The sequence below is a fragment of the Echinops telfairi genome, unplaced genomic scaffold, assembly GCF_000313985.2.
Source record: "Echinops telfairi isolate 266 unplaced genomic scaffold, ASM31398v2 ScPeMD7_12;HRSCAF=54, whole genome shotgun sequence".
NCBI lineage: Eukaryota > Metazoa > Chordata > Mammalia > Afrosoricida > Tenrecidae > Echinops > Echinops telfairi.
Window position 1 is genome coordinate 12,448,691 of NW_022103909.1, and position 22,353 is coordinate 12,471,043.

General features: G+C 37.3%; 1 protein-coding gene across 1 annotated transcript in view; it reads left to right on the forward strand.

Annotated features, from left to right (window-relative positions):
- YAF2 (YY1 associated factor 2) overlaps positions 1-21,317 on the forward strand; it is an 81,356-nt gene extending 60,039 nt beyond the window's left edge. The window contains exons 3-4 of the mRNA XM_045287242.1: positions 16,508-16,660; positions 19,948-21,317. Coding sequence (XP_045143177.1) covers positions 16,508-16,660; positions 19,948-20,185 — 391 coding nt within the window. The 3' untranslated portion in view covers positions 20,186-21,317. The remainder of the gene's footprint in view (positions 1-16,507; positions 16,661-19,947) is intronic.
- The last annotated feature ends 1,036 nt before the right edge of the window (positions 21,318-22,353 follow it).

Genomic DNA, 22,353 nt, shown 5'->3' on the forward strand with positions numbered 1-22,353 from the left:
GTCTTTGATGCCTGATACCTGACCCCTTCGCTGCCTTATCATCTTACAGGCTGGTGTGCTTCTTCCATGTGGGCTTTGTTTTTTCTCAGTTACTTGGCCCCTCATTTATCTTCCAGCATGTGGGACCCCAGATTCTTGTGCCATGAAAAAAAAATTTTTTTGAGGTCAGGGCTAACATCAGATTTTTAACAAAAGTCAAATGGACATTTTCCCAAATCGTTGCTCTATAACAAGTATATAGGGATGCTGCCCTACATAAAACAACAGTTTTTACGTGGGTCAAGCATTTCGAGAAAGACCTCAATGACGGAGCAAAGCGGTAGAAGGCCATAAATCTTGAGAAGTGGAGAAGCTGGCTGAAGTCCAGAAACTGGTATAAGAAGACTGCAGATTTGCCATTAATATGATAGTTAATGAAGTAGGAATGTCACATGGCTTGGCATTTTCAATTTTAAGGAAAAATCTTATCCTCAACAAGTATTCATATGGTTTGATAAGAATCTCACATGACTTGACATTTTCAGTTTTAAGGGAAAATCTTAGCCTCAGCAAGTATTCATACGGTTTGATGGATGTCAAAAGGGTTTCACAGGATGACCCATCTCAAAGAACTGATCTCTCCATTGGTCTTTTAAATAAGACAATCTAATGAAGACAGTTTTATGAAATTAACATAATCCAGAGATTTAGCAATATGATCCAGAGGGCAAGATCCAATTAAAACCATGAATCGGGGCGGGGGGAGATAAGGGGTGGGGGTTGGATCTGCCGGGTAAGTTAATTTAAAGCAGAGAGGTCAGCTCAAAAGGTTACTGGTGACTGCTTTCTGGAATTCCAAAGAAATCATCTTGATAGATTTTCTCAAAGAATACCAAGTGATCACAAAAACTTATAAGTAGTTTTAAGAAATTTGAAAATTGCATTGGGGATAGAAAGGCCAGCAGAATTGTGCTGAAGACTTTTCCCTGATACAAAAACGTACCTGCTCCTTGTTTGAGGTTAGGAAGAGCTATCCTATGAGAATTTTGTTGGAGAACCTTACCCCTTTCATGCTGTAGCCTTCCTCTTGCCACTTCAGATTACTATTTGTTCTCCAAACTTAAAGAGCTTTTAAATGTACAATTAGAGTTTCTGGAGGATGCCAAAGCTGTCGTTTTTGATGTGTAAATCAAAGAGCATGAGATTCTTTTAGAACAATGGAAACTTTTAGAGAGATGGAAATACTGCTTTTAGAAGCTTATAGACCTAGTTGGAAGGGTATGTCAAGAAACAAATATTTTGGTATTATTTGCTTAATAAAGGTTTCTATAATTTTATAGCAACACTTTTTGGCTACCCTCTCTAAGATACCCACAAAATTAGTTTGTGAATGGTCTTTATTAAAACTATAGGCTTAGATGAAATTGCCCCATGAAAGAGTTTTAGCAAGAAAAGAGAAGAGATTAAAGGCAGAACTTTGACCTCAAGTCAGTATTTAAAAGGCTGGAAGAAGACCAAAGCTTAGGGAAGCCATGGGAGTATAAAGAGATTGAGAAGGCGCTATCTAGGTAGAATGAGTGAGAAAGTTGAACCATTATACATAAGAAAATGTTAAAAAGTGTCATAATGGACAAGATCGAGTAAGATGAGAACTTTAAAAGTGGCCAATTCCTAGTTTTCTGCAAATAGAAACAATCACTTTCTGAAGAGAATATTATGAAGCCAAGTCTCTTCAAACTTTAACCTACTAATACATGATCTGTCATTCCCTTTCTTTTACTGAGATACGAGTTTTTGGAAATTTCACCAAGAATGTTAAAAGATTTATCTGAAATATGCTTGTGTAATAGAAACCCAGATTGGAAAGAAGTATCATGCAATCAACATATACTTGTCGATTATTAATAAATATACATATTGTATTTTACAGTTTATTTTTAACGTTTTATAAATAAAATATATTTATTTTTAACATTATTTTATTTGATCCAAATAACCATGGAAGTCACATATGCTGGTGGTCAGGAGACAAGGTGAGGAGATGCTTGGCTCTATTATCTCATGAAAATGTATAGTGCCACCTTAAATCAACCATTTCAGATCAACCATTTCCCCAACTCCAGAGGATTGGGAGAGGAGTAGAAGTAGGCAACACAAGGAGGAAGTGCAATAAGCAGTGGTATATTGAGGGATTTGAACTGATGAGTTGAATCAGAATATTTATGTGAATTGTTGAATGTAAATTTATGTAAAACTTCACCTAATTCACAATAAAAACTTAAAGAGGAAAATATGGTAGAGGATTTTTTAAAAAGATAATTGGGGGCTATTGAAGCTCTTATAACAAGTCAGACATCAATTGTATCAAGCATATTTGTACATATGTTGCCATCATCATTTTCTCTAAACATTTACTTTCTGTTTGTTCCTCTTTTTTCCATTCAGTTCCTCTTTTTTCCTACCCACCTCCTCATGACCCCTTGCTAAATTATTACATCTACCGCTGTCTGCCTTCACCCACATTTCTGTTGTTCATCCCGTGGGGCGTGGGGGGGTATGTGTTAATCATTACGATCGGTTCCCCCTTCCTCTCCTCCCACCACATTCCCCCTACTGGTATCACTACTCCCATTCTGTTCCTGAGGGGTTTATCTGACCTGAATTCCATGTGCCGGGAGCTCTTATCAGTGCCAGTGCACATGCTCAGATCTAGCCAGAAGTGAAAGGCAGCAGGACTGGGATCATGATAGTGAGGAATGAGGAAGCCTCAAAGAAGCAGCGGAATTTGTGTGTTTCATCAGTGCTATACTGTGCCCTGGTTGACTCATTCCTTCCTTGTGGAAGGAACGGATGTTCTATCATCTAGGGTTTGGGGTCTCTGCCCCGACCTCCCTCTTCTCAACAATATAAATATATATTTTCTTGCGGGGGCGGCGGGGAGGGGAGCACGGGGATTCTTCTGATGCCTGTTACCTGATCCCATCGACACCTCATAATCACACAGGCTGGTGTGCTTCTTCTATGTTGGCTTGTTGCTTCTCTGCTAGATGGCCGCTTGTTTAATTTCAAGCCTTTTAAAACTCCAAACACTATATCTTTTGATAGCCGGGCACTACCCACTTTTGCTTATGCACCCATTTTGTCTTCAGCGATCGTGTTGGGAGGGTGAGCATCACAGAATGCCAGGTAGTTAGAGCAGTGTTCTTGCGTTGAGGGAGGGCTTTAGCAGAGGCCCAAAGTTCATCTACTTCCTCAAAGTATTGTCATATAAGTATATGTACAGAAGCCAATGCCTCTATTTTTAGGAATTAATATATTTACATATGTACACACATATGGTTATACCTCTATCCATAGCTTTGCTTCTTAGATCTTTGCTCTGTTTCCTTTAACCTTTCTCGTCCCACCATCACACTTGCCCTTCTGCCTCTTAGTAATTCCTCTCAGCTAAATTGTTCCAATACCCCCAGGATCTCTATGTCCTCCTTGTTGTTTTTTTAATTTTAATTCCCTAGTTGTTACCCTGTCTATGGCATTGTTTGCTCACTACTCCCTTTCCCCGCCTCCTGCTCCCCCCTAGTCTCTCCAGAACCATCAGTCCAGTTGCTTTCTCCTCGGGCTTGCTTTCTATGCCTATCTTATATAGGTAGTCAAAACAACAATAACAGAAAAAAACAAAAGATTGAATAAAAAGAGAAAAAAAAGCATACATAATTCTAGGTCTGTCCTCTGACCTTTATGACTATCTCCACCAGTCCTGGGGGGTTCTGGGAACTGCCCCTCCTAGTCAGAAGCTCCTGTTGCTGATCTGTTATGTTCCCTTCTTGGTTCACCCCACAGTGTGTGCGGGGGTATGTGTGGGTTTTTTTTAAAGGACTGATGAAGAAAGCATTACAAAAATGTCATTGAGCATGATTGTTTGAAAGCTAATTAGCCTTTTTTCTTACCTGTGACTTCCTTTTGCCCAAATCCTCCATAGTCTCAGAAGTGATGTTCATCAAAGAGCAGTGGCACAACCTACACCTTTCACTATATGTAACGACAGTCACCTTTTGTTTCAAATACATATGGCCAAAGCAAATGGAGACATAATATGAGGCCTCAATAGTTTTGGCCATAAGAGCCCAAGTTTATGATCATAGGATAGGCTAGACCAATTTTAAACATCAGTACCTAAGAGACCATATCCAAATAATAAAGTGACCTATGTATCCTTAAAAAAAAAAAAAGTAATTGAGCATGACAGTGAAGCATGACAGTTTGTAGCTATAAACGCACTGCCAGCTAGTCTATGCTGACTCATGAACCGAAAAAAGCACACTCACTGCCATCAAGTTGATTCCAACTCATAGAGACCCTAATGGACAGAGGAGAACAACCCCCTCTGAATTTCCAAGTCTATCTTCCATGGAGCTGCTGGTGGTTTTAAACTGGTGACCTTGTGGTTGGCAGCACATCACATAACTCACCACCACCACGGCTCTTCTGAGGCTGTACATTTTACAGAAGACAACCTCATCTTTCTACTGTGGACTTGGCTGCAACATCAGACCAATGCTTAGCCAACAGCACCACCAAGCGTGTAACTTGTTGATTTCCGACTCAACAGCCACCCTACAGGACAGAGAGAACTGCCCTTGTTGTGTCTGAGACTGTAACTCTTTATGGGAATAGAAACCCTCATCTTTCTCCCTTTATCTAGATACTTTTTGGGAGCTCTGAGATACTCTCTTCTTTCTTGCTGAGAAATTTCCTGATATTTGAGGAAAATTAAAATGACCAAATAATAGAATAAAGAAAGGGAAATTAGAAAATTTCAACAAGTATTTGTTGTGTTTCTGCTGTGCATTATATATGTTCATCAACATTGAGCTGTGAACCAGAAATGCTTATTATTTTATGATAGCATTTAAAAAATTAGTCATATAATGTGTGCATTTTTCTATTATATAGACAAAGGTGATTTTTTTCTTATTCTCATATTACAAAGTTTTAATTTTACTCTTTGAGTTTCTTTTCTGAGCAGGTCTCACTATTTGTAAGGATCTGTGTATTTCATGACTTTATTCTTTGAGGTCTTCCAGTGAACAAAGAGAAAGTTTATATTCTTCCTTTTTGCAGTTTATTTTTTTTCCTTTTTCCTTCTACCTTTACCTTGTAAGGTGGAAACTAAAAAAATGTCTTGGGATAAGTGGACCTAAAAGAATTATTGAATCTTTCCCTGAACTTTTTGAAGCTACTTAATAGGTCTGTAGGGTGCTTTTATAAATCTAAGAAACATTAAGAACTTAGTAACTTAATTTTTTTCTTTTATCTTAAAATAGTTTTGCTATTTCATCATCCTAATCTTTACTAATCATTTATCTCCAACTCTGTGAATAAAAGACCCACAATAATAGGAATGTGATTAAATCATTTGCAAGATGATACAGAGAAAGCATTGCATTTGTATCACTTTCAGCACTTTAAGGGAAATGTAAGTGTAGAAACACTATCTTTGTAGTCTTTCTTATTTTGCTTTCATTTAACACAACTGAGAATTAAAAACTTTCCTTTTCTATCTATGGGAAAGGAGGTAATTGACAAAGAAGGTTTTTCACAGTTTTTAGATGAATCAGAAGATGAAAGAGATTAATAACACTCTAGACTCTAATGATGATGCTAAAGGGGAAATATAATTTCTCATCCTAAAATGTCATTTAACAAAAGATTGTATCGTGTGGAATTTTGCAGTAAGAACATCTTGTTTTGTGATAAGGGCATATGAGAAGATCTTGTCATTTTCTATATTTGACACCTTATTACCTGTCAGTTGTACTTTGGTGGCCTGTGTGTTGCTGTGATGCTGGAAGCTATCTATGATCGCCACTCTTCCCACCCCTTCACCCCCCACCCCCAGCTCCCCCAGTGCTGATAAGAAGTTACTTGGGTGTTTTTGGATTTCTCTGTGTACTTACCGCAGTGCAGGACTCAGACGAAGACAGATGAGGAAAAAGGCAGGAGGTCTGCTTCCAGAAATTGTTGTTAGGCGCTGTCGTGCTGGTTACAACTCATAGTGACCCCGTGTACAATAGAATGACACGCTGTCGGATCTTGTGCCATTCTCGCAGTTATTGTGTTTGAGCCCATTGGTTCAGTCCCCATCTCAGTCCATCTAGTTGAGAGCCTTCCTTTTTTTCCCCACTGACCCTCTTCTTTTACCAGACATCATATTCTTCTCCAGGGACTGGTCCCTCCTAATAATATATCCAAAATATATGAAATGAAGTCTCTCCAGCCTTACTGTTAGAGAGCATTCTGGCTTACTTCTTCCAAGATAGATTTGTTTGTTCCTCTGAAAATCCATAATATAGTCAATATTCTTCACCATCACCACAACTCATAGGCATCAATTTTTCTGTCTTATTCATTGTCCTGATTTCACATGCATTTGAGGAATTGAAATGGCATGGGTTGGGTGAAGCGCCACCTTAGTCTTCACAGTGACATCTTTGTTTTTTAATATTTTAAGATGTCTCTTGTAGCAGATTTGCTCAATGCCTTATGGATCACAAGAGATCATTGACTCACTTGCTGTGGACACCTCATGGGGAAGGATCAGTCATTGAAAGGATGATTTAATATTTTGAGTCATAGAGGACCAGAAAGGGTAAGGGATACCTTTAGTAGATGGATTGACACAGTTGCTGCAACAATAGACTGGAATATGGCAATGAATTTGACCATGCCAGATCGTGAGGATGACGGCAGGACTGGACAGCATTTCATTCTCTTTTACCATAAGGTCCTTGAGTCAGTTGCCTTTATATCAGCTGTTTCTATCTTTCTCTACATTTGACAGCAAAATTTACTTGGTATGGTTCCTAATGGATAAATACCATTAAAACCAATAGAATAAAAGCTTATTTTTGCTTTGTTTTAAATTGAAGTTGCTCAAATCTTTAAGTGGTTTTGTTATTCTGTTGTTAACATCTGTAAATTATTCATGAAGTGATGTATCTTTTAAGAAAAATTAAAAAGTTTCATGGTGATAGCTATTTTTCCACCTTGTCTAAAATAGGTACTCTGTTTTCTGTCCTTATGATAGCATGCCGTTTTTTTTTCTTCTTTGCATTTTACTTTGATTTAATTGACTTTTGTGTGATTCTATCGCATGCATTAAGTAAACGTTATGAAGGCAGGGACTCGGTCTGGATCACAGTTAAATATTGGTGCTCTACCTAGTACCTAACTAATATGTGTGCATGCTTAGTACATTTGTCAAATAGTATGGCTTTCTGTGAATCTTTCCTTGGCTAGAATTTTGGGCGTGTGTTAACTGTGTGTCAGTGGAGCCGCTGTGTTTCAGTGGTCAGGGTTTAGTTCAGCATATACTTAGTTATTGAGAGTTTCTGCATTTCTTCAGTTTGTCATGTGTTTTAGTGTCATTAGGAACCCTGGTTGCACAGTGGAGCCCTCAATTACTAACCAAAGGTCAGCGATTTGAACTCATTAACAGCTCCGTGGGAGGAAGGTATGGCAGTTTGCTTCCTTAAAGATTACAGCCTTGGAAACCGTATAGGACAGTTGATTCTACTTCATAGTGACCCTATACAGAGTCTTCCAGACTGTAAATCTGTATTGGAGGAGATTGCCTCATCTTTCTTCAAGGAGTGGCTGGTGGGTTTGAACCACCAATTGCAGTGTCCAACACTTAGTGGACAGTCCCAATAACGCTCCAAGGCACACAACAAAACACAAACACACCTACTGCCTTCAAGTAGATGCCGACTCATTACAACCCTATAGGACAGGACTGAACTGCCCCTGTGGGTTTCCAAGATCGTAACTTTTTATAGGAGTAGAAAGCCCCATCTTTTCTTCTTTTTTTAAAAATTAAAAATGCTCTTTGCCCGTTTATTTATTGATTTCCCCCTCAGTTGCTTAGAATAATGCCTAATACGGTGGGTGCTCAGTAAGTATTTGATGAGGGCTTGGTGAAGTGAACTAAAAATTAAGGGCCATTTTACCCTCTTGTTCCCTTCACAGGGCAAAGAGAGCCCCAGATACATCTAGTGCTCCCAAAATACTTGTTCAAAGTGTGTTTCCCAGGTCACTACCCATGCACCACGCCCAGCTGTGAGATATGTTATTACTGGAGTCCAGGGGAGCCCCATCTTTCTGCCACTTGTTTCGAACTGCTGACCTTGCAGTTAGCAGTCCATCGAGTAGTAATCACTTTACCCCCAGGGCTTCTAAGGGACACATTAGGGAACACCAAATTTTGAAAATACCATATTTTATATTTTATAGCCTAAATATATGTAAATAAGTAGATGGCAGTAGAGCACAATTAGGATGTGGCTGGACAATGATTATTTACTAACTGAATAACCTTTTTGTGTACTTCAGCTGTTTTCCTTAACACAGATCCATTGGCATATATTGTCAAATCAAGTGTGATAAATCTATGGTCAAAAATGTTAAGGTTTATCAATCATATTTTGCCCCCATATTTCTTGAGGTAAGTATCTCCTACTACTAAATTATCCTACTAGGACTCTTGGTGATAGGAGACCTTGTTTTGTTGAACAGGGCTTGGTGAAGTTGATTCATTTTATGACATGATAAAAAATATTTCACATCTCCGTATATTCTTCTTAGCTTCCAGTGAAGTTCTTTACGGTTCCTTCAGCCTCTAGAGAGCAGCAGATAACTTGATTTCAATTATTAGGCTTTATGTACCTCTACATCTATCTTTTGTGCTTTTCTCTCCAAATTGGACCAAATTAAATAATCCAAGACTGGATTTTTAAATGAGGGACAATGTCAGAACCTTTTTTTTTTCATTTGAAAGAATTTTTAAAATTTGTAAATTAGGTGGAGATTACATTTCAGACCATCAACTCTGTTTTCAGCAGTTTAAATTACTAGCCAATCACTAACCGCTCCTTGATTATTTTTCTCGCTCTTGTTAACTACTGTCATCCATTGCACCAATGTTAATACTCATCCCATCTAGGCTGTTATTTCTGTTCCTTCTCTTACCTTCCCACCCTTGGCAGTCTCCGAAGTCTGTTCCCTTTGGTATGAATATTTTTCTCTTTTACTTGTAATGGTGGTCTCATAATATTTATCCTTTTGTGACTGAGTAACGGTTCAGTGTGATGTTCTCCAATGCCATAATCTTTGTGTGAAAAATCCACTTCAATTATAAAACAATAAAAAATAGTAAAATAGTTACTGTTTTGTACAGATATTGTTAGAATTCTCAACTTCGACGCAGGGACCAGATTTGATTTCATGACATTGCATCTCAAACACGGATACTGTCCACTGGTCGGTGGAGGGTTAAATGTTACCATGATACTAAAGAGGTTTCAGCAGAACTTCCAGCAATCTACTTCTGAAAAATTGACCAATAAAAATACGCATATAATGGATCTGAAAATTCTGATCCCAGGGTTGCCAATTAGTGTAGGGGCTGGCTCATTTACAGTTGACAGCAACCAGTTGTTTCAAAGAATCTAATGTCAAAGAATATCAGACCAATGATGTCATCAAAGAATATTTCAAATGCAAGAAATAAAAAAACCTTGGTTTTCAAAAAAAGAAATATTTTTCTCATGACAACAGAAAACTTAAAGAACAAATTTTGTTGATTAAAGATTAACAGTTGACACTAGGTACAGGACAACACTGCTTTATAGTTTTTACAAAATCGATAAACAAGCATGTTCATAATTAAGTTTATCACTGTTGAGAGTAATCCTATTCTTGGCCTCCTACAACTACCCACCAAATTCTCTCTTCTTTTGGCTTCATTTCCATAATTCCCATAATAGAGGAATCCAGGCACATGTGGATTTATCTTACCTTTCCTAATGCCATCAGGTTCATGGCTTCAGTTCCGCTGACATGGCTACACTATAGTATATATGGGATATACACCCACACACATTCCTTTCCATTCTGGTTTCATGTGGTTAATCTAGCTTGTCTCCTGATGCCAGTCTCCTCCTTGGCCAGTTCACCTCATTGTTCTTTATGTGTTGGTTTTAATACCCCTGGGAATAGAGTTTTCGATTATTGAATAGTTTCTTACAATTAAGAGTATAATACTTACAGTGAGTCTAGATTCATAATGAGTTTAGGATAAAATTTTAATTTATTTACACAACCTTATGATTATTTGAAATAAATTACATTTTCAGAGGGGTGGGTCATATAAAAGGGGAAAATAATTTTTAGAACTTAAAAAATTATTATTATTTGCTGTTGAATTGGTTTCAATTCATAGCAGCCCCATATACACAGCAGAATATAGTCTGCTCCTGGGCCATCATCACATTTGTACCTATGTTGAGGTCCTTTGTTGCAGCCACGGTGTCGGTCCATCTTTTTTTTTTTTTAATGACCTTGCTCTTTACCGAGCATGATGTCCTTTCCTATGGATTGGTCCCTCCTGATAACATGTCAAAAGTATGTGAGATAAAGTCCCACTATCCTCACATGAAAGTACATTGAAGGTACATGCTGGCTGGACAAATTTGTTCTTTTCACAGTCCATTGTATATTCAATATTCTTTGTAAACACCATAATACAATGGCCTCAATTAGTTTTCTGTATTAATTGCTCAGCTTTTGCGTGCATTATGAGCCAATTGAAAATACCTTGACTTAGTCCTTAAAGTGGAATCTTTGCTTTAAAAAACTAACACTTTAAAGAGATCTTTTGCAGCAGATTTGCCCAAAACAGTACATTGTTTGATTTATTGACTTCCAGAGGTGTTGATTGTGGATCTAACTGAAGTGAAATCCTTGACAACTTCAGTCTTTTCTTCATTTGTCGTGATGCTGCTTATTGGTTGTGATGGTTTTTGTTTTCTTGATGTTTTAGATGATATATACATTATATAGAGTGTATATATAAAAATTATATATGTTAAAGTATAAATCCATAAAGAAGGCTGTAATCTTTGATCTTCAATCATTAGAGTGAGATCAATCATGTTAAATACAAAAAAGACTTGGTAGCATTGGATTGCAAGATTCATGGAATTGGAAAATTATGATTCTTCTTTTTTCATAAAACTAGGAAGTGAGGTGTAAGAACAGTGTTCCGTAGCGGGTGTTTACCAGTTGGAGACTACATCTAGAGAGGGGTGGATAAGAAAGTGAATGATCTTGCTATACGGTATTCTGTACCTAACTACAATATAATAGTTTTCTTGAAAATCTCTATGATAGGAGAGTCCATAATTGAGATATTTAGATTTTTATGGAAAACTAGAATTGGTATATTAAAGGTCATTAATGAGCTTAGAAACAGCTATAGTATCACTTTAACTTAAAAGCAGCATTAAAAAAGAGAACATGTGTAAATTTTCTAAAAAACAAAACATATAGGACAGGGTAGAACTGCTCCTATGAGTTTCCGAAACAGTAACTCTTTAGAGAATAGAAAGCTCGTCTTTCTCCCAAGTAAATTGTATACATCTTAAATTTGTAATGATGCCAATGAAATTCATGATTTCTACTCTAGGTTCAAAACATGAACATTTATTGTAATGTTTATAATTTTATTATAATTCAATTCCATTCATTTATATTTTAATTTTTTCCTGTTTATACTTTTGTTTTAAGCTTGATTTACTCCCAAGCCATACGTTTTTGCTTCTTTAGTTTCTTCTGGGAGATCTTTTTCTTCTGTGCAACCTCCTCTTTTGGTTTAGAAACAATGTGTTCCTTTTCAGTTGGGATCATTGCAGTGTGGCAAGGGGAGCTCATGTATGATTTGATCTGACCATGAGCTCTGTAAGTCCGGCAGCAAATTTGGGGAGCTTTGTTCACCTTGGATGTGCTCAATGACCAGAGAATCCACTTACAAACCCTTTAGTTCAGCATGACTTTGCATTTTTAAGCATGTGCAGCAAAAACTAAGCACTCTTTTGGGATCACTGACCCTGGGTCCAACCCCACTGTTTGGCCTGGGCACACATGTGAACTCTCTACTATTGTAACATCAAAAAGGAACACACTACTTCAGTAAAGTCACATCTTTCAACTAGTTGGTGGCTTTCTGGATATACAAACCCTTGAGGGCCTGCACAGTTTCATCAGGGTTCTTAAAATAGACCCGAAGAAGTGACCCTCTTGATTTGTATGATTTTGTGGGGTTCACTGAATCAAGTGAGCCGGGAGCCATTTTGGCAGATCAACTCAGGCCACTGTGGGAAGAGCTCATTTACACTATTATTAGTTCATTTTAAGTTTCAGGAGCAACAGTAAAATGTAGTGATTGAGACTGTTACAGTCACATAATGCCATGGAAGACAGAGATTCAGAGAAGAACCACAATACCTTGTGAGATAAAATGATGACTATGCCTCAATTGCACCAGTTTTAATTTTATATCTTAAGAGTGACTCTCAATGTTGTGACTCATTGTTTATTAGGCAAATCTTTTCTTAACCCTGCCACACCTTTGAGCTGGCTTTTCCTTCCCATATTCAACCTCCTAAAAGAAATTTTATTCCTTGCAGATTGTTTTCACTGTGTATTTACCCCTAGGAAGTGAATGGTGCACTGGTTAGAAATCACCAGTCACTTACAAAGGAGGAAATTTTATCAATCCGCTTCTAGAAACATTGACAACCTTGGAAACCTTATGGGGTAGTTGTCCTCTGTCCTGTAGCGTTGCTGTGAGTCTCAGAATGGCTTGAAAGCATTGTTTCTTACTGAGTAGTTGATCCTAGTCTGTGAGTAAGCGTGGAGGCAAGTACTCCTTTTCCTAAAACGTATCCGCCTTCTTTATTAAACTTTGATTTTTTTTAATTGTTATTTCCTTAACAAATATTCATTGAGTTTCTTGTATTTTTGAGGTGGTACACCTTACCCAAGACAGTTGTATTTACAATAGCCTCATAAATATATGAATGTTGAACAAAAGAAAGATCGAAGAATTGACCTCTTTGAATGATAGTGTTAGCAAAGAATATTAAAAAACACAATACCTTGACTTGCCAGAAGAACTGATCTGCTGGAAGAAGTACAGCCAGAATGCTCTTTAGAACCACAAGTGGTGAGACATGTAATCAGAAGAGAACAGTTCCTGAAAAAGGAAATGAAGATTGGTCAACAAAAAGAGGAAGACCTGTATCACTATTGACACAGTGACTGCACAATTAAGGGCTGTGCAGGTGGTGCCGGACTGGACTGTGTTTCATTCTGTTTCCATAGGGTCTCCATGAGTTGGAACAAACTCAGTGACACTTAGCAATAACAACACTAATTGTACAGTGCTAGGGACTAGTTCTAGGAGCTCTGATGGTGTAGTGGTTTTGTGTTGGGCTGTGAAATGCAGGGTCAGCATTTCAAAACCACCAGCTACTCCTCGTAAGAAAGCTGGGGCTTTCTACTCTTGTAAAGATATACAGTCTCAGAAACCTACAGGGGCAATTCTGTCCTGTCTTTTAGGGTCACTATGAGTCAGCATCGACTCTATGGCAGTGAGGTTGTTGTTTTATGTTTTTTTTAAGTACTAGTTAAGGAGTCATGGTGGCATTATGTTTAAGTGCTTGACTGATAACTGAAGACCTGGCTTTGTCTGCCTCTAAAAAAATCTAAAATTTTATAGCCCACTGTTTTGTCTCATTGTCACACTAAAAGGACTGAGTAGGACAGCTTCATAAGGTTTCTGATCTGTACAGAACAGACTCCCACCTCTTCTCCTGCAGAGGGGCTGGTGGGTTCAAAACCCAGACCTTCCATTTGGCATATGTGTGACCAGGGCTCTTTCCATAAAGATTGCCACCTAGGAAGTCCGTCTGGGGCCATTCTTCTATGTCTCACAGGCATGCTAGGAATCAGAAAAGACTGGATGGCACGACAAAAACAGTTGTTCATTCTCTAGTTCCTCCCTGTCTGGCTTTGTCTTTGCCATTTCTCTGGCACTCTTTGCTCTGCATCTCTAACTTTATGTTGCCTAAAACAACTCATTACCATTGAGTCAATCCTGACACTAGCAATCCCATAGGACAGTAGAGTTGCCCTTTGTTTTTTACTTCAGGTCCTTAAAAAGCAGCCAGCTTCATCTTTCTCTAGCAGAGCCCGTGGTGGGTTTGAACCTTTAACTCTTGTGGTTAGCCCACTATGCCATTACACTTTTTCAAGCTTCTTGTCAAAGAGTCATTGCAGACCAGAGGCATCAGCATAACCTGGAAAATTGCTAAAAATGCTAATTCTTGCTTTCTACTCTAGGTTTACTGAATCAGAAACTCTAGGACAGTGTTTCCCAAATTGGGTGATATTGCACTTCTGAGTGACACTCGAGCAATCCATGGTGGACTGCAAAAGCAAATACTTACATATTATCCTGGATTATGGGCTATAGCACAAAAGGTTTTAATAGGATTTTTTTCGGGTGGGGGAGGTATCACTGAATTGTTGTTTTTAAAGAGGGCAGTAGACCAAATAAGTTTGGCAAATAAGTTTGGCCACCTATGCTTTAGGAGGTAGGACTAACAAACAATTTTTATGATGAACTTTAAAATTTGAAAACTGTTACCTTAATCCTTGCTTTCTTTAAAGTTCATTTCTTAACCCAGCTCAGCCATTTATTACTAAATTTTTAATATCCCTCCCATTTCTGTAGTTCTTAATCTACATCTGTGACACTGATTTGGGACAGTGACCACTTGGGTCACTTTTTAATTTGTGTATTAGCCACCTTCCCTGGATCTTCTAGTACTTCATACTTTGTATTTCCTAAGTAGATTGCCTTTATCCATCTGATATCTGTATTACATATTATGTTTCTATTTCTTACCACTCATATACACTTATTCTTAATTTACTCATTTTCTTAAAAAAAACACAACAACTAATAATCCAAATAAGCTCACGATTTTCTTTTAACTTTATTTTGAATTGAATGAAGGTTTACAAAACAGATCAGTTTTCCATTCAGTAAATCATATACATTTTACTTCATGTCATTGATTGCAGCCCCACAATACTATCACTTATCCCAATTCTTCCTTGGGGCTCCTGTTTCTATTCCTCCTCTTTTCCTAAGCCTTGCGAACTCTGTTCTTGGCTCACTGCTGCCCTTTGCATGTCAAGCAAATGAGTATTCTAAGGTTGTGGGTATGCCTTCCTAGTGTTAATGCTTCCTCCCTAAACCTTTCTACTGTTCTTGGGAGTGAGTTCATTTCTAGACTAGAACAGTGATTGAATAAGGGTTCCACCAGTGTATCTGACCACAAGGCTGTCTTTATGTTTCTGAGTTTAGTTCTACTTTATACAGGTCTTCCTGTTGTAATTCATTTCAGAGCAGTTGGTAGTTGTAACTGGGCATTAGTTTTTCTGATCTTAGAGCCATGAAGATTGATGTCACACAGCTCATTAGTTAAGTAGATTAATTGTTTCCGTCCACCTTTCAATTGTCCTTATTCTTTTTCCTCCAGATGGGGAGACACCATTAGTTGCACCTTAGATGGCAGCTCTCAAGCTGCTAGACCCCAATGCCACTCGCCCTAGTAAATTGTAGACCATGGACTTTGTAAACTATGTTTCACTAATGAATTTTGGTATCCTCCGAAATCGTGGTCCTGAGGTCCCAGACTCAGTCATTCATGCCCTCAAGCTATTTGGTTATGTCTGATAAGTTTTTGTAAAGTCATTTTCCAAGCAATATTACTAGTGCTTGTAGACCATCTGTTAAAATGTATTTTTATCTTCCTTACTTTCTCCATTTCTTTCCTCCTTCCTTCTTATCCCCACCCCACCCCCTCAACCTGAGAATTTAGCAGACGGTTTGCTTTAATTTTGACCCCAGATGCCCAAGTTAAACCATAGAACTGGAGGGTCTTTGTTCCTTGGCCAGTAGATTGACATCAGCTTATATTGGCACCAAAGGTTGAAACCAGGCAACATATAAGGTATCCTGGTGCAGTTCTGGCAGTGGGTTTTGAATAGGACTGGGCAAGTCTCCAAGGGCAAGAATGCATAAGATTAGAGCTAGAAACACAAGGAACTTCAAGAATTTGAGTAAAAGGGATAATAAATATTGGCATTCAATAAACATTAAATGAATAAAGGAGAGATTTTAACAGCATGAACAAATATTTGGTGTCACAACTGGTTAGCAGTTTAATTCTCTAAGAAGGGATGAATTCAATATTATTCAATCTTTAATCTTTAAAATTACTTATTTATGTATGCCTCCTACAAGATTCAATTTGATATAAAATTTTAACAGTTTCTCATTGATTTATCTAACAGCTATTTTCTAATGATTTAATCATATACCTTGAGTTATGAATTTTAACTCTTTACAGTTTGTTTTGTTTTACTCAATTAGAGCAGGAAATTTGATAGTATTTGTATCTGTTATATCTGACTTACATCAATGAATTTTTGTATTTGAAAATAATCATAATATATACCTAATCTTATTTGAGCTATTGTCTCATGAAAAACATATCTTCCTTATGTTTAATAATAATAAAACTTTACTTTACTTTTTTTTTTAACCTGCATACAGGAAACCTCGGCCTGTCTCTCAGTTGGTTGCACAACAGGTTACTCAGCAGTTTGTGCCCCCTACACAGTCAAAGAAAGAGAAAAAAGATAAAGTAGAAAAAGAAAAAAGTGAAAAGGAAACAGCTAGCAAAAAGAATAGTCATAAGAAAACCAGGTAATTTTAAGAGTGTTTTATGGCATTTTTGAAATAATAAAATCAACTCGTTAATATTCTGTTTTAATATTTGTATGTTCCATACACCACATGGTTTAAGATCAGGGAAGGTGTGTATCAGAATTATATCCATTCACCATACTTGTTCAGTCTGTATGGTGATCAAATAGTACAAGACACTAGAGACAGTGTTTATATGTTGGGCTACAATACACAGGGCCAGCAGGTCAAAGCTACCAGCCACACAAGGCTTTCTACTCTCATAAAGTGCTACAGTCTGGGAAACTCACAGGGGCAGGTCTACCCTGTCCTATGGGGTTGCTTTGAGTGAGCATCAGATCAACACCGTAGCAGTCAATTTGAGACCATGTGAAGAAGCATTAGGATTGGAGGAAGACTCATCAACATATAATATGTTGATAACACAAACTTGCTTGGTGAAAGTGAAGAGGACTTGGAGCTTAACTGATGAAGATCAAAGACTAGAGCCTTCTATGTGGATTACACCTCAACACAGAGAAAACAAAAATTCTGACACTGGAACAATCAAAACAGCTTTGTGATAAACAGAAAACAGATTGAACTTGTCAAGGAACCGAAGGACATTATACACTGTGGAATTCTGCTACAAAGACCTCTTTAAAGGGTTAAAAATTCAGGATATTACTTTGAGGATTAAAGGGAATGACCGACCCAAGCCATGGCATTTTAATTGCCTCCTATGACTGAAAGCTAGACAGCGAAGAAGGAAGGCTACAGAAGAATTGACGAATTTGAGTTGTGCTGGCAATGAATATTGAAAGTACTATGAACTGTAGGAAATCAAACTTTCTGTCTTGGAATAAATACAGCCGAATGCTCCTTAGGAGTAGTTTCAACTCATATACAGTATTAGGAAAGACCAGTCCCAGAAGAAAGGCGTCACGTTTGCAATAGTAGAGGGTTATAAAATGGATTGACCCGGGGCTACAGCAACAATTGTGTGAGGATAGCCAAGGGTGGTTATGAATTGGAACTTAACAGCATATAACAACAGCAATATGCTCATAAACAAGGAAGAAGTAAAATATTTAATCATTATTTTAAATTTTCATGAAAGTTTTTCCTGAGCTTAAAAAGTTCTATTAGAAATTAAATATAGAAACCACAAATACAAGCTTAAATAAGATGCATTTTTTTTAGAGTTATTCTATTTTTATATGTAAAAACCAAGACTGCTATTAAAAATACTTAACACTAGGGAGGAGGTAGAGGGGAAAAAAGAGGAGCTGACACCAAGGGCTCAATAGAAAGTAAATGTACAGAAAATGATGATGGCAACATATGTACAAATGTGCTTGATACAACTGATGTATGGATTGTTACAGAGCCCTCAATAAAATGTTTTTAAAAAAATGATAGCAACGTATGTACAATTGTGCTTGACACAATGGATGTATATATGGATTGTGATAAGAGCTATATGAGCCCCAATAAAATGATTTTTAAAAAAGAAAGGAAAAAAAAAAGGAATGATTGCAAGATGTAAAAAAAATTACTTAACCAGTATGTGTGTGAGCGCCTATCAATCAGAAATGCTTATGTAGGGAAGAAAGGCCTGGAGAACTACTAGTAGAAACTGCCATGCAAAAGCCTATTGTAGATATTGCAATCAGTGACATTTGAAGCAAAATTTAAATGAATTGTTGAATGGGAAACTGATTGGCTCTATGAATTGACAGAAACTTATGTATGCCATTTAATAGAGTAGATTTATTATTGTTTGGGATTCCCTCAATCCATTCTTGGGCTGAGTGATTCATTGGAATCCTAATACACATAAAGAGCTGTTATAGTCAACTGTTACAGTTCAAAGGAAGAGAGGTGCCTGGGAGAAAGTGGCTCAAGTGCCCTCTCCCAGTGGAGCTACTCTGTGTGTAGCAATGTGTGCTAGCACTTAGCAAGTGTTCCCAACCAGATGGCCCAGGTCGTGCTGTCTGTCACTTTTCTGTAAATTAGTCATGTGGCATTATACAGTTCCTGCCTGATTGACCTCAGCTACTGAGACGCCAGCCTCCCAAAGGCACTAATCATAAATCACATTGCTAGTATAAGCTGTTGTATCAAACTGGTATGCATAATCCCAGGCCAAAGGCTCGTAAGAACACTTACCAGACAGCGGATTCCTGTGGTTCAGAGCTCATGTCTTAGAAACTAGACTACGATTAGACAAGCCAGATGTGGGGTTTGAGGAGCCCACAGCTGCTGAGTTAACCCTTTTCTGCCAAAGGCTTATTTTTAAAATATACATACATAAAGAATAAAATGATGAGTTTTTTTAATAAAGAGGAGAGAAACTGGCTCTGGGAACCACCCAATTCACAATAAGAAGATAAGAAAACAAAAGGAAGGAAGGAAGGAAAAGGATTTAGGCCCCGTTCTCTTTCCCTCGGCCTCGGACCAGGCAGCGGCAGAGTTCTAAAGCTCAGCCATGGCCAAGAGAGGAAAGCCCCGGACCTTGGCGGCAAGAAGAAGGAAGGGCTGCGCAGACAGCTGGACGATCCGAAGGTGGAGTTGCCGCAGCTGCGCGTGGCCAAAGTGACAGGCGGGGCGGCGTCCAAGCTCTCCAAAATCCAAGTTGTCCGCAAGTCCGTCGCTCGAGTTCTCACCGTCATCAACCAGACTCAGAAGGAGAACCTCAGGAAGTTCTAAGCAGGACAAGCCCCTGGATCTGCGGCCCAAGAGGACGCGGGAGAGCCCGAAGACCAGGAAGCAGCGGCTGTACCCACAGCGCAAGTACGCAGTCCAGGCCTGAGCCGTGCGCGTCAGTAAAACTAACTGGCTGGAAAAAAAGATATATAGATCATCGGTGATCATTCAGGACAGCTAGTCATGTATCAGTGCACATCAGTGGAATAACAACTGTGCAGTAGCTTAACTTTCACTGTATCATCTCCTTCTGTGCTTCAGCTATTCCACTGATATTTTAAGCATTTATTTTAATAAAATAGATAAGCTATCAGCTAAAGTATAAATTTTTTAAAGCACATTTTAACTTTTTATTGTGAGTTAGCTGAGGGATTATATTTCAGATCTTCATTTTGGGATTCAACAATTTATCAAACTTCCCAATAGATTATCTTGTCCTGGCCCCCCCCACCTCCTTTGCTTACTCTTCTGAATGTCAATACTTAAACATGTATTCATATTTTGTTACACCCTTGCTAGTTTTGCCTAATTTATTCATTATATGCACAGAAATTTGGTAGCACGAACAGCTAACAATTTTATCATCTTTCTGTGTTTAGACCCAGATTGAAAAATGTGGATCGGAGTAGTGCTCAGCATTTGGAAGTTACCGTTGGAGACCTGACAGTCATTATTACAGACTTTAAGGAGAAAACAAAGTCCCCGCCTGCATCTAGTGCTGCTTCCGCAGATCAGCACAGTCAGAGTGGCTCAAGCTCAGATAACACGGAGAGAGGGATGTCCAGGTCATCTTCACCTAGAGGAGAAGCCTCATCATTGAATGGAGAGTCCCATTAAAATTTACTTTCTCCCATTCCTTAGTTCCTTCTGTCATACCATGCAAATACACAGATTATGCCAAGAAGTACCACATTTTCATGACAAACATATTCATGTACAATTCATAATTTAAGTTTTACACGAAGTAGAAATTCGTTAAGATTTTCTTGCAATCTATGCCTGTCAACCATTTCCAGACTTTACATATTTTGGTCTCTGCAGTTAAAGGTGCCATGAAAATGTGGTTGAATTATTCATTATGCAGTGTTATTGGTAAGTCTATTTTCACTTTTAGTTTAGTGAATTCTAACACATAATTATTGAATTCTCTACTATTGGCATGTAATGAATTAAAATTTTTATAACATAGTTCAAGCTGCCTAAATATGTATTATTTGAGAATTGTGAAACAAATAGTTATATGTATACAAGTCAAAGATCAACTTAATCAACTATTGCTGCAATAGGATTTTTTCTTAATGGTTATTCTCTAAAATACACCTGCTGGTACTTGGTGTGGTTAAATAGGAAAGTTGTTATTAAATAAAGAATTTGTATGAACCTTTGCCAATGTTTTGACACATTTTACTAAATTATTGTTTCTGAATTATGTTTCTGGTTTAGTTTAGGTTTTTTTTTCTTATTTTTCATGACATTCATTTATTGTAATGTTTACTAGCAGACTAGTAAGCAATAAAGCATTGATTATTTAGCTTTATAATTCAGGTTTAGTGTTATTGTCATTGAACACTGGTATTTTCTGTATTACATAGAAACATTGAAAATCAAATAATTATAGGCATTTGGCAAAAAGAGAAAAGAAACCTGCCATATTTTAAAAATTGCAGTTTTAAAAAAGCTTTAATTTAATGATAGTTTATCACTGTATCACTGTTTTCTTGCCCCCAAATTATCCAGGGTGATAGAGGTATGAATCTAATTAATATAGACATGGGAAATGTTGCACAGAACTGAGAAATAACTAATTTTAAATAAGTTTAATTGGCCTCATGTTAAATATAATAATTCTTATTCCCTATTTTCAAACAAAAATGTCAGATTATGCATTTATCAATATCCTGAAATGAAAGTATTTACAGCCCCAGTTACTATTATGTAAAATTACCAATAAAATATTTTTATGACTACAGATTTTGCATTTTTGTTTACAACTTACAAGTGTTTCATGTTGTATTTAAAAGTCCAACCTAGAAACCACGCAGTACTTCTTAAAATCTCTTAGGGTCTCCTGCTTTCTCTTAACCATTTGCTTAATATATATCCACCTGTAGGAGACTTCTGAAATGTAAATTAAGTTTAAAAATAGACCCTGGATACAAAATATCACATAAAAGACATCATAATCTCATTTAAAGAAAACAAAATAAAACTATAGACCCTAACAGTTGTGATACTAGTGGTTTCTCGTGGCAATGTAATTTGTCTGTTTAATTGCAGTACTTTTTACAGGCACAATGGTACTGTCTTTTTTGTAAGATGCTAGTTGTGAAATACAGTTAATTGCATACAGTAAAAGTCTGTGATTAAAACATTTATATACCTCATTCTTTAGTGTTGTTAAATGGAAACTTAAAGTTTGTGTTTTATTATACTTTCAATGGGATATCAATCAATTGATTAAGTTACATTCTCTTAAAATGTGGAACATTTTTGTCTAGCATTTCATATCTTTCAAGTATTCCATTTTGGAAATAATCAGAGTTAAAAATATCTAGAATAGAGAAACCTAGTTTTTAAGTTTATAAGGAAGGCATGGTGCTTTCCAATGTCGAAATACTTTCTGCATGTATTTTAAGTGCGTTAAAACAAAATATGAAAGAATATGAAATCTTATATCAGTAAGAATACTCACTTTTTTATTTATAGGTAAAGAGAGCAGCATAAAGATGTGTGTGTTTAATGGTGTCGGCATTCGAATCTTCCTGTAGAACTTAAATGAGCTTAAGAAAGCTATAAAATTTAGATAATGATAATCATTTATTAATGTACAGGGTTGTTGAGAGGATTGTGTGTCAATCCATGCAACGTTCTCAACAGTGTCCCCACATTCTGGATGCTCAGTGAATGAGAGCACTGACTATAATTAAACTCCCAATCTGTGACATCACTATGGTTGATAGTGCCCACTGTTGAAAATCTCTCCCATGAACCTCTTTCCACACCAC